The 15,922-nt window shown below is 42.2% G+C and overlaps 1 protein-coding gene across 1 annotated transcript in view; it reads right to left on the reverse strand.

The window, feature by feature from the left end:
- Positions 1–12,739: 12,739 nt before the first annotated feature.
- ZMYM4 (zinc finger MYM-type containing 4) overlaps positions 12,740–15,922 on the reverse strand; it is a 154,431-nt gene continuing 151,248 nt past the window's right edge. The window contains exon 30 of the mRNA XM_049774621.1: positions 12,740–14,261. Within this exon, the coding sequence (XP_049630578.1) occupies positions 14,054–14,261 (208 nt within the window). The 3' untranslated portion in view covers positions 12,740–14,053. The remainder of the gene's footprint in view (positions 14,262–15,922) is intronic.

The following is a 15,922-nucleotide window of genomic DNA, read 5'->3' on the forward strand; positions in this document are numbered from 1 at the left end:
TATGGCCTTTGAAACTTTTGGTTTAGGTTTTAGTAGCAAGTGGAATTAGCTCCCTGACCCAGATATGTTTTCTGGGCATCTGTGGAGACTGTGACTAGGATCCTGGTCAGGAGGAAGCTGGTGCTCAGCAGTGCACTCCTCAGGAAATCAGGGAGCATGGAGCTCACACTCTGTCCAAGACCGTATGCCTCAAAATTAGCTGTAGAGGGACGAAAACAACCAGGAGTACAAATAACTCGGTTCAGACTAGGACAGAATTAGAACGCTGGCCCGGTAGAGCCTCTCCCTGATCTCAACCACAAAAACCAAGAGGACTTGAAAATCAAATTGTTGGCTCGCTCCATGAGCTTCTGATTTGAGTAGATCTGGGTAGAAGGTAGACTTGTTTGTAACAAGTTCCCAAGAGATGCCAAGTTTCTGCACTAGATGTGCCTGTGTAGTGTTGCATGATTGGGAGGTTCTACCACCCCATCCTGGGGACAAGGAACTGGAGAGAAAGGAGAGCCTTGATTTGCCGGGAACACTACACAGGAGGAATGGGTGGGCAGGGTTGGTGTGTTGAAATAACTCTAGCAGTGATGGCTAACCTTTTTGAGCCCAAGTGCCCAAACTGCCGCACAAAACCAAAGTTACTGAAGATCTTCTCTCTACAAAGAATTTCCTTGAAAGTGCCAGCACGTCAATTAAACCTTAATAACAAGATTTTAGTATCTAGAAACTCTTTATAAATTTTATAAATTAATTGCGGCCCTTCCCACGTGCCACAGGTTTGCCATCACAGCTCTAGAGAATACAGGAAAAACTACTGGAATTAGAAGGTTTTTCCTATACTATTTGGGCCTCATTTCTATTTATACCTTATCTCAGCCATAGATCATTAAGGGATTTATTCCTCAATTTGAGAGATGAATTTTTCATTCCCCATTCCTCCCACAACACAGAAACAAAACCCAGAACCCTGTGGGTTCCTGGCTTGGTTTCAACCTGTGAGAGAGCCTAGGTCATTCCTAAGAACTCTTCTAAATTATGACTGAAACCGAACTACAATATTGCTTGTAATCATGGTGCTTAAAGATTTTATGCAGGGGCCGAAGAGATAGCATGGAGGTAAGATGTTTACCTTTCATGCAAAAGGACGGTGGTTCGAATCTCGGCATCCCACAGGCATCCCTGTGCCTGCCAGGAGCGATTTCTGAGCATAGAGCCAGGAGTAACCCCTGAGCGCTGCCAGGTGTGACCCAAAAAACAAAAAAAAAAAAGATTTTATACAAAAAAAAAAAAAAAAAAAGAACAACGCTTCTGCAGTAACAGCAAATCTCAAGGGCCTGGGAATCCTTACCTTGATCAAACACAGCTTGACTATAACACTGCCCCACCCTTGCAAAAGACAAGAATGGCCAGAGGCATTCATCACTTAAGCCCTCTTGGGTGCTGTGGACTAGTCAGGAGCAGGCTCCGTACCAAGAATCCATATAGCTGAGGTTAGCTTCAGCCTTTCCAGGTTGAGGAGGAAAAGGAGTGAGTCCATCCTGGCTCATCGGGAAAGTTAAAAGTTACTGAAGATCTTCTCTCTACAAACAGGTATGAAGGGCATGGGCAGTCCACGAAACGGGACAGGGTTTGGGGAGTTCAGGCCAAAATTTACTGCTTGTGTGAAACTTTGGTTAAGGACCCTCATATAGTCTCTACTCACACCTGGGCCACTGAGAGACATCTCTAACTCTAGTTGGTGGTGGTGACTCCTTAATCTAAACAAGATTTCCAGGCTGGGGCTCAGCCCGTCTACTCCTATGGCTCCCCGTAGGACCAAGACGTGTGCTCTTCACGGTCAAGTGGTGCCATAATAGGTAAAGATTTCCTTCCCCTTGAGTGGTGCTCTGAGTCACTATGGTTTGACACTGGTGGGTACTGAGCAGGCACTCAGCTCTTTATCATAGGAACAAAAGTAAAAGTGATGGGCAGGCCTTGTCAGCCTTCTGTCCAATTCTCAGTGTAGGTACAAGTGCTTGACACAGTATTGCTGTGACCTTGTCTGACCTTCAGAGCTACAGTAGATTTGCCTTACTCCCATCTCTAATTTACACAACCCTGTGCACCAATGTTGTTCTCATGCTGGGCTCCTAACCTGGGTAGGTGGGGGAGGTCACACTGGTGATATTCAGGGCCTATTTCTGGTCTTGTGTTCAGGCTCAGGGGTCACTCCTGATAGGTTTGTGGGACCATAGAGTACCAGGGCTAAAATCTGGTTCAGCTATTTGCAAGGCAATGCTCTACCTGCCGGATCCTATATGGACAAATTTGGGGAGAATAAATAGTGCACAGGAGCATTCAGGAATCATTCTTGGAAGTGCTTGGGGGACCATATAGGATACTGGGGATTGAGCCTAGGTTAGCCATGTGCAAGGCAAGTGCCCTACCCTCTGTAGTATGGCTCCATAACCCAACCCCCATCTCTGGCAACTTTTAATCATATTGATTGGAACTTATAGCCCCAATGCTTATTTATATTTCATTTTTTTGTTTTTTGGGTCCACCCAGCGGTGCTCAAAAGTTACTCCTGGCAGGCACGGGGGACCAAATGGGATGCCGGGATTTGAACCACCGTCCTTCTACATGAAAGGCAAATGCCTTACTTCCGTGCTATCTCTTTGGCCCCCATGTTACATTTCTTGAGTGAAAGTTATCATGCATAGAAAAAGCTAAGAATAGGGCCGGAGAGATAGCATGGAGGTAAGGCATTTGCCTTTCACGCAGGTCATCGGTTCGAATCCCGGCGTCCCATATGGTCCCCCATGCCTGCCAGGAGCAATTTCTGAGCATGGAACCAGAAATAACCCCTGAGCACTGCCGGGTGTGACCCAAAAAACCACAAAAAAAGAAAAAAAAGCTAAGAAGCTCTGCCTCACAGAACTGATATCCTTTTAGATACTGATTATGATGATCTTGCTTAAAGAACCACAACAAATAGAGTGCAAAGAAGTGTTTAATTATACATTTCCTGTCAATGACTGTGTTTCCGGGTTTTTTGCTTTTGTTTTTTTGGGGTCACACCCGGTGACGCTCAGGTGCTGCTTCCTGTTTCTGTGCTCAGAAATCGCTCCTGGCAGTCTCGGGGGACCATATGGGATGCTGGGATTCTAATCACTGTCCGTCCTGGATCGGCTGTGTGCAAGGCAAATGCCCTACCGATGTGCTCTCTCTCCAGCCTTGTATTTCAGTATTTAATTGTAAATATAGCTACATGAAAATCATCTCTCATTTGCAGGCAAATCACCTATACCCAGACGTATTGGAGGAGCCCAATGCCCTTATGGAAAACCGTGTCTATCCCAGTTTGAACTGTGGAGCCCCACTTGACAATCTGAGTCATGGGAGAATTGGAAGGGATATTTTTTTCCTGGTGTTTTCTAGTTGGCTAAAAGAATGAATGTTAGGGGCATCTAATTAGAATAGTTTAAGCTTTTCTCCAGGTAAGGCCTTCCAGTCTTCTGAGTACATTTGAGTACACAGAACTGCTATATTTGGGAGTTACAGATTACTCCTGTGCCTTTTTTACTCTATACAAGTCTTCTACTGAGCAATATCATGTCTTACAACGAACACATCTAAAACAAATGTGTGAGAGCTGAATGATCTGGAGAAGCCAGTAACCTAGAAATGTCTGAGATTCTGCTTCTCCCTACCCGCACTACAATCTCTCCAGCCCCTGGACACAATAAAAATTCTGACTTGAGCTTAAGGTGTCCAGGTTATAAGTAATGATAAATTAAGCTTTGGTTTGTTTTTGAAAGACCAGAACATGTAGCATATAAATCAGAGAAGAAAAGAGAGACATTAAAATAAGGGGCAGAAGGAGTAGATCAAAGTGCTGGTTTTGCACACGAGTTCTGGGTTCAAACCCTAGCACCACTAAGTGTTCCCACCCTCCAATGTCCCAAAACAGGGCCAGAGAGAACAGCAGTTGATGCAGGCTCAGTCCCTGGCACCCATATTGTCTACTGAGTCTACCAGAAATAAGCCCTGACCACTGTTGGGTGAGCCCTCCACCCAAATAAGAAAGCTGGAGATAGTACGGGAGTAGGTGTTTTCCTTGTACAGTTGACTGTGGCTCAATTTTTGTCACCACATATGATCCCAAGCACCTCCAGGAGTAAGCTCTGAAGCACTGCCACTTCTTCCCCACAAACTAAATAGAAATGAAGGGGGGATGGAAGGATAAAAACTCCTAGGTCAGAGATTGTACAGTAGGTATAGAATTTACCTTGCATATAGCCAACAAGGGCTCACTCTCAACACCCCATATAGACTCCCAGCCCTGCCAGAAGTGATTCTTGTATGCATAGCTAGGAGTAACCTGAGCATTGCCAAGTTTAGCCCCACTCTAAAGAAAATTCAGGGGAAAATAAAGAAAAAAAATGGGGGCCAGAGAGACAGCATGGAGGTAAGGCATTTGCCTTGCATGCAGGACAGTGATTTGAATCCCAGCATCCCATATGGTCCCCTGACCCTGCCGGAGCAATTTCTGAGCATACAGCCAGGATTAACCCAAGCGCTGCCAGGTGTGACCCCAAAACAAAAAATTCAGGGGGTCTAGGTTAAATTCCTTGGTATACTGTCAGTCCCCCTGTGGACCAGCAGGAATGATCCCTGAGTGCAGTCAGGAGTAAGCTGAGAATTTGGATATGCCCCTTCCCCAAAAAAATCTGCTACTAACTAGGCAGTTTCATATTAAAAATTAAAACCAGGGCCCGGAGAGATAGCACAGTGGTGTTTGCCTTGCAAGCAGCCTATCCAGGACCTGGTTGGTTTGAATCCCGGTGTCCCATATGGTCCCCTGTGCCTGCCAGGAGCTATTTCTGAGCAGACAGCCAGGAGTAACTAACCCCTGAGCACCGCCGGGTGTGGCCCAAAAACAAAAAAAAAAAAAAAAATTAAAACCAGTCAGGGGCCGAAGTGGTAGCACAGTGGATAGGGTGTTTGCCTTTCCAACCAGGGCTCAAAACCCAGCATCCCTGAGCCTGCCAGGAGTAATCCATGAGCATCACCAGCTATGGCTCAGAAATCAAAAATGAAATTAACAACAACAAAAACACACTGATGTCTCTAAGCGAGTTAACAAGTTGAATAAAATTATGAAATATTTAATCCAACACCTTAGATATACAAAATAGTTGAGTACAGTGGGCACTTTACCTTGGAAGGGCTGACCAGGATTCAATCCGTGGCACCCTACATGGTCCTGAGTCCCACCAGGAGTGATCTAAGTGCAGAGCTAGGAATAATCCCTGAGAATCATTGGATGTTGTCCAAAAACATAAATACACAATATACTCCGGGAACTTTGGTTCTTATAAAGACAATGAAAGTATCGGCTAGTGGTTATTGCCCTAAAAACTAACCCTACAGAAATAACACTTTAGTAAATAGCATAAATCTGAAGAACTGCAACCAAGTATCAAACCCCTAATTCCATTAAAAATCCACAGGACCGGGGCCGGAGAGATAGCATGGAGGGTAAGGAGTTTGCCTTTCATGCAGAAGGTCATCGGTTCGAATCCCGGCGTCCCATATGGTCCCCCGAGCCTGCCAGGAGCGATTTCTGAGCGTAGAGCCAGGAGTAACCCCTGAGCGGTGCTGGGTGTGACCCAAAAACCAAAAAAAAAAAAAAAAAAAAAAAAAAAAAAAAATCCACAGGACCTGCTTTCCTGCATAAGACAGCCAAGACACCATCGAACACATTCTCCAGGGCCCAAACCTGGTAAGGGCCCCACCCAATAAGGTGGGTGCTGATCCCTGCCAATGTGTTTGGGCACAGGAAAGCCATTATAAAGGACTGTTTGTTGTTACCTTGTTCCCTGTCTGCTTTCCTGCACAAGAAGCCAAGAAGATACCATCGAACACAATCTCCAGGGCCGAAACCCAGTAAAGGCTCTACTACCTAATAAGGTGGAGCCAGAGGTGAGCGCTCTGCTTGGCTTCAAGGCCACGCTCATCTTCTAACCCACGAACCCCTGCACAGCACATAGTAAAAACCACTATACAAGTGTTGCAATGGGGAAACAATGCAGGACAACACCACGCAGAGAATGAAGATGACATGAAAAGTACCAACTACCTAGTTAGCCTCTCAGATAAGGAGTTTATAGAGTATTAATATGGAGATGTGCAAAGAACTAAAGCAAGCATAGATCAATCTGAACTGAACATAATGACAGAACTTACAACTGAAATAAGAGGTCTGGAAAACTCAGTAGATGAAGTGAACACCTCAAGGAAAAGCCTCTCCAAAGAAATAACAGCAGCTGAGGATGAGGTCAGTGAGCCAGAGGATAAGATGCAGAACAACTCCATACAGCAGAAGAGATTGAAAAAGAACCTTAAAGCAAATGATCAATGAATAAACTACTCAAAAAATGTGAACAGATGAAAATAGAAGTCTTTGATAAACTAAACAGAAACAACATAGGAATCAATGGAGTCCCAGAGACCCAAGAGGAGAATATTTAGAAGAGTTGGAGGAAGAGTGAGAAGAGGAAAAGGAGTAAGAGGAGGAAAAGAAGTAAGAAGAGGAAGGGAAGGGAAAGAAGAAAAAAAGGAGGAAGAGGAAGAAGAAAAGTAGGAATAGGAGGAAGAAGAAAAAGGAGAAAGAGGAAGGAAAAGAAAAAAAGACAAGAGGAAGAAGAGGAGGAGGCTGGTCCGACTGCAGTGGTATTTACAATTGATCACAGCCAGTTACAGATTTCTTTGTTCCTTCTCCACTCCAAATGCCTCACTTGACTAGCCTAAAAAAATAAAATGAAGAAGAGGAAGTAGAAGAGGAGGAAGATGAATAAGAGAAAGAGGAGAGTGAGAGAAAAAAAAAATAGACAAGATTTATTTTTAATTTAAGTGTCTTTGTTTAAGCACCATGACTATAAACATGTTTGTAGTTGGGTTTCAGTTAAAAAATTAAAAGATCTTGACAAATATTATAAAAGCAGCTTTTTCTGTTCTGTGTATGATTTTGGTATACTATGGCAAATATTTAGCTATACCTCTATCTGCGAAGTAACCAAATTTTAGGTTTAGACATATCTCACTATTTTACATAAACCATTTTACATAAAAAGATTGTTACCTTGATTCTTATATCAAATGAAAAATTAACCTGAAGGTGAGTGTAACAAAAAAAAAGTGAAATTCTTTCCTTATTTTTGCAGTGTTAGAACGTGAAATTCTGGGCCCGGAGAGATAGCACAGCGGTGTTTGCCTTGCAAACAGCCGATCCAGAACCTAAGGTGGTTGGTTCGAATCCCGGTGTCCCATATGGTCCCCGGGCCTGCCAGGAGCTATTTCTGAGTAGACAGCCAGGAGTAACCCGAGCACCGCCGGGTGTGACCCAAAAACCAAAAAAAAACAAAACAAAACAAAACAAAAAAACCGTGAAATTCTTTCAACATAACCTATATAGTAATAAGGAACGGACTTGGGGCTGGCGAGATAGCATGGAGGTAAGGTGTTTGCTTCCGATGCAGAAGGACGATGGTTTGATCCTGGCATCCCATATGGTCCCCCATGCCTGCCAGGGGCAATTTCTGAGCTTAGAGCCAGGAGTAACCCCTAAGAGCTGCTGGGTGTGTCCCAACCCCCCCCCCAAAAAAGGAGCGGATTAAAATGGGTGTCAAATTTTTCCCCAACGTACCAATTCCTCATGGTTTGAGGGATGCTGGCCTTGCATGCAGCCAATCCAGGATGGACGGTGGTTTGAATGCCTGCATCCCATATGGTCCCGAGCCTGCCAGGAGTAACCCCTGAGCACCATCGGGTGTTACCCAACCCCCTCCCCCAAATCCACAGGAGACTGAAAGTGATGAAACTGGAAAGGGAGGCAGGACAGGTGATGTCTTACTGTACACAGGATAATCCATCAAGTCCATGGGTGCTAGGCAATGCAGTAGAAAGCTCTGCTGGGGTGAGGGGATGCACACGCTGAACCCACTAGAAACCCTTCCTCTTAAAAGCCCCTGGGGTAGAGGACAATCTGGAACTGCTGCTTTTTCCAGTCTAGAAGGGAAATCTTGAACAACTGCTGGAGGAGTGACAGACAGAAGGAACTGACTGGAAGTCAGCATTAGAAGAAAGGATTGAATAGAGCTTGTTCTTGGGCTTTTACCAATAAATACGAGCAGGAGCAGGTGCCCACAATCTAAAATAACCAGCCAGACTACTTAAGACAAGCCACTGTCCAAAAACAGCAAAATAAACAGTCTAATCAATAATTCAAAATAAACTCATGGGTTCTCTCCCCATATATACACACACAGGAAGAAATGGACACATTTCCAGTCCTGGGGCTAAAAACCTAGTAGTAAGGTGGGAGGAGAGTGGAGGAGTCACTAAAGAAATGAGAAGAAATGAACCAGAATTTTAAAACTGATGAATAAATGGGGACAGAGAGATAGCATGGAGGTGGGGCATTTGCCTTGCATGCAGAAGGCCGGTGGTTCAAATCCCACCATCCCATATGGTCCCCCAAGCCTGCCAGGAGCAACTTCTGAGCACAGAGCCAGGAGTAACCCGAGTGTTGCTGGGTGTGACCCCCCCCCCCAAAAAAAAAGACCCCAAAACACATGAATAAATATACAACCAGAAAACCTGCAGTGAGAAACAAAACCAAGCAGCAAAAATTCTGAAAGCTCCTAGAGAAAATAGATCTGTTCAATCACAAAGAAACAAGAATTGGAGCACAGCGGCGTTTGCCTTGTAAGCAGCCAACCCAGGACCGAAGGTGGTTGGTTCAAATCCTGGCGTCCCATATGGTCCCCATGCCAGCCAGGAGCGATTTCTGAGCAGATAGCCAGGAGTAACCCCTGAGCACCACCGGGTGTGGCCCCAAAACCAAAAAAAAAAAAGAAACAAGAATTAAACTGACACCAGGTTCTTCAAGATATCTTTATATAAATAAACATGATGAGAGGGGCCGAGGATAGTGTTCAAGGGTTATGGTACTTGCCTTGCATCCTGTAGACTGAGGGTCAAGTCACCAGAACCATACATGTTCCCCTAAACACCAGATGGTCACTGGAACAGACCCAGAATAGCCCATAAGTACTGAGGTAGGACCCTAAGCCTTTCCCAACCCAAACAAAGGGACCATGTTTCCAAAACTCTGAAGGAAAATAACTTGGAACTCAATTTATATCAAAACAAGCTCATTTAAACCTGAGAAATAAATTTGGACATGAGAAGATATGTAAAACATATATAAATACTTTTCTCAAAATTTCTACTCTGAAATAACTAGAACCTAAGGGAAAATAAGAATAAAACACTGGAATATATTAACTCAATGTCAAAATTAAAATATAAATATATGAGGTTATTGATAACACAGCAGTAAGGCATTTTCCTTGCACATGGCCAACCCAGGTTTAATCTCCGGCATCCCATATGGTTGCCCAAGACTGCCAGTGATTTCTGAGTGCAGAACCAGGAGTAACCCAAGCACTACCGAGTGTGACCCAAAAACCAAAAAATATACCTAGGACTATAATTTGTTTTGTTTGTTTTTGGTCATACCCGGCAGCGCTCAGGGGTTACTCCTGGCTCTATGCTCAAAATCACTCCTGGCAGACCCGGGATTTGAACCACCATCCTTCTGCATGCAAGGCAAATGCCCTACCTCCATGCTATCTCTCTGGCCCCAGGAGTATAATTCTTACTAGGAAAAAAGTAGTAATGAAACCAGCAAGACTGAAAATGGACATTACTGAAAAATATTAAAAATGTCAGATGAAGTATACTTTAGCCAAAATTTCTATTGCTATTCAATGTAAAGCAAACCCCATACTTTACTAAGTTTTTGTTTTTGTTTTACTGTTTTAGGGCCACACCCAGTAACGCTCAGGGATTACTCCTGGCTATGTGCTCAGAAATCGCTCCCGGCTTGGGGGACCATATGGGACACTGGGGGATCAAATGGCAGTCTATCCTAGATCACCCCGTGCAAGGCAAATGCCCTACCGCTGCACCACTGCACCAGCCCAAGAGTAGATGTTTTTAAATTGAAAATTTTTTGCTATGCCAGAGCCTCACTCAGGCAAGTAAGTGTTCTACAATGAGCTACATCTGGGTCTATATGTGCACTAACATGTATAAATTACTGTGTATTCACCCAAAGGCAACAAAGAATTCAACATTAAAAAAAAAAAATAGGGGCCAGCGTGGTGGCACTAGAGGTAAGGTGTCTGCCTTGCCAGTGGTTTGATCCCCCGGCATCCCATATGGTTCCCGAGCCAGGAGTGACTCCTGAGCGCATAACCAGGAGTAATCCCTGAGCGTCACGGGGTGTGGTCCAAAAACCAAAAAAAAAAAAAAAAGAAAAAGAAAAAAAAGAAAATCTAACAACGTACCTTGCAACATTACCAAAAAAAAAAAAAAAAAAACCAAGAAATGTTTTAACAGATGTTCCTAAAATCGCTTGATTGCCCCATTTATTTGCCAGTAAGAGTAGAGTGTTAGGGCAGTGGCACCTGCCTTGCAGATGTCTGACTCAGGTTTGACTCCTCAGCACTATCCAGTGCTCACAAGCACCACCAGTGACATCTGAGCACAGAGCCTGGCCTAAAGCCTGTGCACACCTAGTTTGGCCCCAAAAAACCCAAAACATAGCATCATGGAGTTTCAAGAATGCAAAAAAAATCAAGAAAGAAAAAGACATCAATCTATCTCACTAAAGATTAAGATTACTTGATTAGACAGGTATTTAAAAAAAATTTTTTTTGTTTTTGGGTCACACCCGGTGACACTCAGGGGTTACTCCTGGCTCTGCACTCAGAAATCGCTCCTGGCAGGCTGAGGGGACCACATGGGATGCCAGGATTCGAACCACCAATCTGTTGCATGCAAGGCAAAAGCCCCACTGCTGTGCTATCTCTCTGGCTCCTAACAGGTATTTTAAAAAAAAAAAAATGAACAGGGCCAAAGCAGTAGCACAATGGGAAGGGCATTTGCCTTGCACTCAGCTGACACAGGTTTGATTCCTGGCATCCCATAAGGTCCCCCAAGCCTGCCAGGAGTGATTTCTGAGCACAGAGCCAGAAGTAATCCCTGAGCACTACCAGTGTGGCCCCAAAAACAAAATAAATAAATGAAAAGAGCATTTGAACTGGAAATAGTATAATGGATAGGGCCCTTGACTTGTACACAACATGCTCAAGTTTGATCCCTGCCACTCATATGGTCCCCTGAACCTCACAAAAAATGATCTCAGAGCACCGTTAGATGTAGTCCCCAAAAATCATGGGGCTGGAGAGATAGCACAGCGTGTAAGGTCTTGACTTCCATATAACCAACCCAGGCTCAATTCCTAGCATCCCCTAGGGTTGCCACACTCCACAAGCCCACTCAAGAGTGAGCCCTGAACACTGTCAGGTATGGCAAAAAAAAAAAAAAATTTAGGACTCAAATGATTGTATAGTACTGATGTCAGCTTTGTAAATTTTTTAAGTTTGCCAGAAACAAAACATATAATATATAAATAGTATCTAGTTTTTCTAGTGTTCAGGACTTTTGATCAGTTAACAAAAACCAGGAGAAATTTCTGACAAATCAAAAATACTGCAATGAAATGCTGTTTTCTGGATTGAATAAAATGTAAATTATTTTCTAAGACCGTTTGCTATCTTTCTTTGTAATACTGCCATCTGTTGGGTTCTATCAATAGGGTCAATCAGAAAACAAAGTAATAAAATTAGTTTAATGAGACAAAAATAAAAAAAAACTCACCCATCGAATACAAATATACTGTTTTATTCTAAGGGACGATTTCTGTGGTTTCTGTAAAGGGAAAATCCAATTTTTTTTTTTTTTTTTAAGAAAAAGGCTGATTTCAATGTTTCTCTTGTTTGGTATGACTTTTTTCCTCCCCTGGGGAGGGGGAATGCAAATTTACATAATTTTAGTAAAACAAAAACAGCAAATAATCTTGACACACATCAACAGCTACACTTTTGAGGATGTCCAATAACAAATCGCTATTTTCTTTTACGAGTGAATTTTGGATCTGGACAACTCTGGACTAACATGCACATGGAAACTTGATATAGTCATTTATCAGGGTAGTTAGTGGCTGTTTTCAGTTAAAAGATACAGAATTTTTCTTTCTGGCATTTTATAACAATTTGTCTACTATGCCAACAATATTTGTTTTTATATAACTACAGAAGGAGAAAATGTTAGTGTTTATACAAACCATAAAATTTGTACATTGGGGACTATTACACCTGATGTTTCTGGATAGTTTATTGGCAGACTTATCAGACAATCCAATTGTTTTTTCCTCCATATCAAACAAGGTCTGGAAGAAAGAAGTTTTCCAGTCAGCAATGACAAACACAGATGGACTTAATCATACAGAATCAGGGTGGATTTACTTCTTTCACAGTTCGTGGTAACAAAAACAAAATTTGTCACAGGCATAGAGTAGTACACAATGTCAAAAGGCCTACTTAAAAATTTTTATTGTAGTTAAATGACTTTATTTAAAAAAAATACACCTGTCAACCCCACTTAAAAAGGAAGGGGCACATATTGAAAAGACTTTCAAGGTTAAAATTCTAAGATGACTTTTGGACTTCTCTCATTTCTATTACAGGGAAGAAATAAAGAAGTTTGTGTTGGTCAATATCATAAAAGCTTGATTCATAATCTGTGAGGAAGAAAACAGAATGAGGGAGATGGACTGATAAAGAAGTTGTATTGGTCAATATCATAAAAGCTTTGATTCACAATCTGTGAGGAAGGAAACTGAGAATGAGGGAGATGGACTGATATGCCAAATACACATATGACTTGCAATCCTCATAGAACTACAAAAACAGCTAATGTTTGAAGTAAACCTATAATAAGACAATCTGCTTGTGGATATGCAAGACTATCAATGTCTTTGTACCCTAACCCCAGAATTCCTACTTTCAAGTCTCATAGGGTAACAAAGTCATTTTCCAAATGCTTTATATTGGAACATTCTAGGACCTTTTCTACCATATCTGATAGTTAAGTAATACTGTGTCTTTGTGGAATCACCACAGGTTTGCCAGAATAAGGAGAGATTATTCTTTTATGAAATGACAAGGGTCTCCAGAAATTGGGGCAAACAACAAAGGAAGTGGGATTGTTTGGGAAGAAGGAAGATAAAACAATGGGAGGAAAGCTGCCATTTGGGGACAAAGTGAAAACAAATGGAGAACCCCCATTTCTATGTACCATAGCCCAGGCTATGAGACAGCAGCAATAAAGGCCAAGACCCAGAGTTGGGTATTTCAGTGGGCTTTCACACATATTTCAAGACAGCTGAGGTCTAATAGGTTTCACTGATTTCCTGTGTACATGATCAATTTGCAGAATATCAGACCTTCTACCTTAATTTACCAACATCCAGACCCATGGCTGCAGAAAGTGAGAGGGAGGGACTGTGAAGAGCTAAGAAGGCTTTTGCCAAAGGCTTCCATCTTCACAGCAAAATCTTGGCAGTGAGAATCAAAAGCAAAACCATTTCACTCTCTACCTTAAAAAAAAAAAGCTGCTTATTCTTATTGGGTCCTCAAGTACAAGTCCCAGTGCTTATCTGATGCCATTCTTAGTTCCATTAAGGTGTCTCCCGGAACTTTTACACAGGACTTGCTCAAGCAGCGTATTGCAGCCAAGGTTTCACTCCAAAGCTACTTCTCTAAGGTCTAAGGTTACTATGGTAGAGTTTTATACAACAGTTTTCCTTAAAAATATGCCATGATTTGTTATTCCCAAACAAAATAAGATTATGCACCACTCAGAGAAATTGGTTAGTCCTTCTGAACATATCTAAGAACTAGAGCACTGTCAAAGAACAGTCTTCAGTTCAAATTCTTTCCTTCAGTTTCCATTTGTACATCCACACTGTGGTTCACGAGTCTTCTCTTTTCCAATATTTATTATCAAGTCAAGAGGACTTAGGCTTATACAGCATTTTCCAAAGCTGGATGCATTCACAGTTTGGTGCATACCAATGTATGAAAATAGCAACCCTACTTCAGCTCTAATCAGATAATTCAACATCAGAGTCTTCTGATTTAGCTTTGGCAAGTTCTTCGTGTACCTCCCTGACCATGAGAATTCGTGTTAACATGGTGTCCAGGGTGCCAGGGTCTATGGGAAATGTTGAGTACCACATGGGGCTATTTGGAACACAGGAGCGCTCAGGTTGCAGATAAAACACATCATTCCTCTGCTTCACACTCTCAGAACTATGGGGGAAAAGAAAGCGAGAATTAGGAATCAGAAATCAAGGAAATACCTAATTGCATGTAATAAAATGGCTTTTAACATTTCCCTACTATGCCATAGCCTAAGGTAGGCAATATATCCACAAAAAAAAGATGAGCTTATATGCATCACTTCCCCGAAGCAACCTCACCTCCAAGCAATCTGTACTTTTCTCCCACATTCGAGAAAACGCACTAGTTTGGAAGTGAGTACGTTAATACAATACATTAATATATATCCTTCACAAACTTTAATACTTAGACCATTATTAGGAGTAACAAAACTTTCAACTCACATGTGACCACAGCATGGCTAACAACTACTTATCTTAAAGTGCCCAATATCCTGAAATGAACCCAAGAGCACGCAATAAAAACAATCAATGGGCAAACCCCAGTCATTATATTTCTTTGAGGAAAAAAAAAACTGCCTTAGTGTGTGTATCTTACAATTTTGAGTTAACAAGTTTCTGTAAGAAAAGAACTACTAAAATTTTTAATTCCTTAAAAGTAGTACAACCTGTCCTCCAAATTACTTTTTTCCACTCTCTTCTGATTTTTGGGCCATGCAAGTGGTACTCAGGGGCTATTCCCACTTCTGTGTTTGGAGAGCAGCTGATGTGATACTAGTTATGCCAAGTCTCCTATATGCTCTAATAAACCCAGGGTTTACATTCTATATTCTAATATCCAAAACTCAGGGTGCTGAGATATCAATGCAGCCTCTAAATTACTGTTCTTTAAAAAAAATTATTTTTTTCTGGAGTGGAATGGGTGGGCAGCATTTGCACAGCACAACAGGCAGTACTCAGGGCTTACACCTGGCTCTGAACTCAGAGATCACTCCTGGCAGACTTGGGGACCATGTGGAGAGCTAGAGATCAAAACCTAGGTTGATTGTGTGCAAAGCAAAGCAAACACCCTACCTGCTCTACTATTATTGCTCCAACCCCTAAAATGCTATTCTTTTTTTCTTTCTTTTTTTTTTTTTTTTTTTGGTTTTTGGTTTTTGGTTTTTGGGTCACACCCGGCAGCGCTCAGGAATTACTCCTGGCTCTATGTTCAGAAATCACTCCTGTCAGGCTCAGGGGACCAGATGGGATGCCGGGATTTGAACCACCAACCTTCTGCATGAAAGGCAAAAGCCGGGGCCAGAGAGATAGCATGGAGGTAAGGCATTTGCCTTTCATGCAGGAGGTCATCAGTTTGAATCCCAGCGTCCTTATAGTCTCCCATGCCTGTCAGGAGCAATTTCTGAGCCTGGAACCAGGAATAACCCGAGCACTGCTGGGTGTGACCCAAAAACCACAAAAAAAGAAAAGAAAAGAAAAGAAAAGAAAAGAAAAGAAAAGAAAAGAAAAGAAAAGAAAAGAAAAGAAAAGAAAAGGCAAAAGCCTTACCTTCATGCCATCCCTCCGGCCCCTAAAATGCTATTCTTAATAAAATTATGGAAGTTTAGATACCAGAAAAAAAAGTAGAATTTTTTCAAAGCTCAAAAATAGCATTAATTTCTTATGTTTTAAGTTTAGGGAAAAGAAGTAGTAAGACAAAGCAAAACTTTTTCTTGATTTAAAATCCAAGAAGATAAAGAATGGAGATAAAATTCAATTAAAAGGTGAATATTTGGGGACCGGAGAGAGCAC

Source organism: Suncus etruscus, chromosome 6, assembly GCF_024139225.1.
Source record: "Suncus etruscus isolate mSunEtr1 chromosome 6, mSunEtr1.pri.cur, whole genome shotgun sequence".
NCBI lineage: Eukaryota > Metazoa > Chordata > Mammalia > Eulipotyphla > Soricidae > Suncus > Suncus etruscus.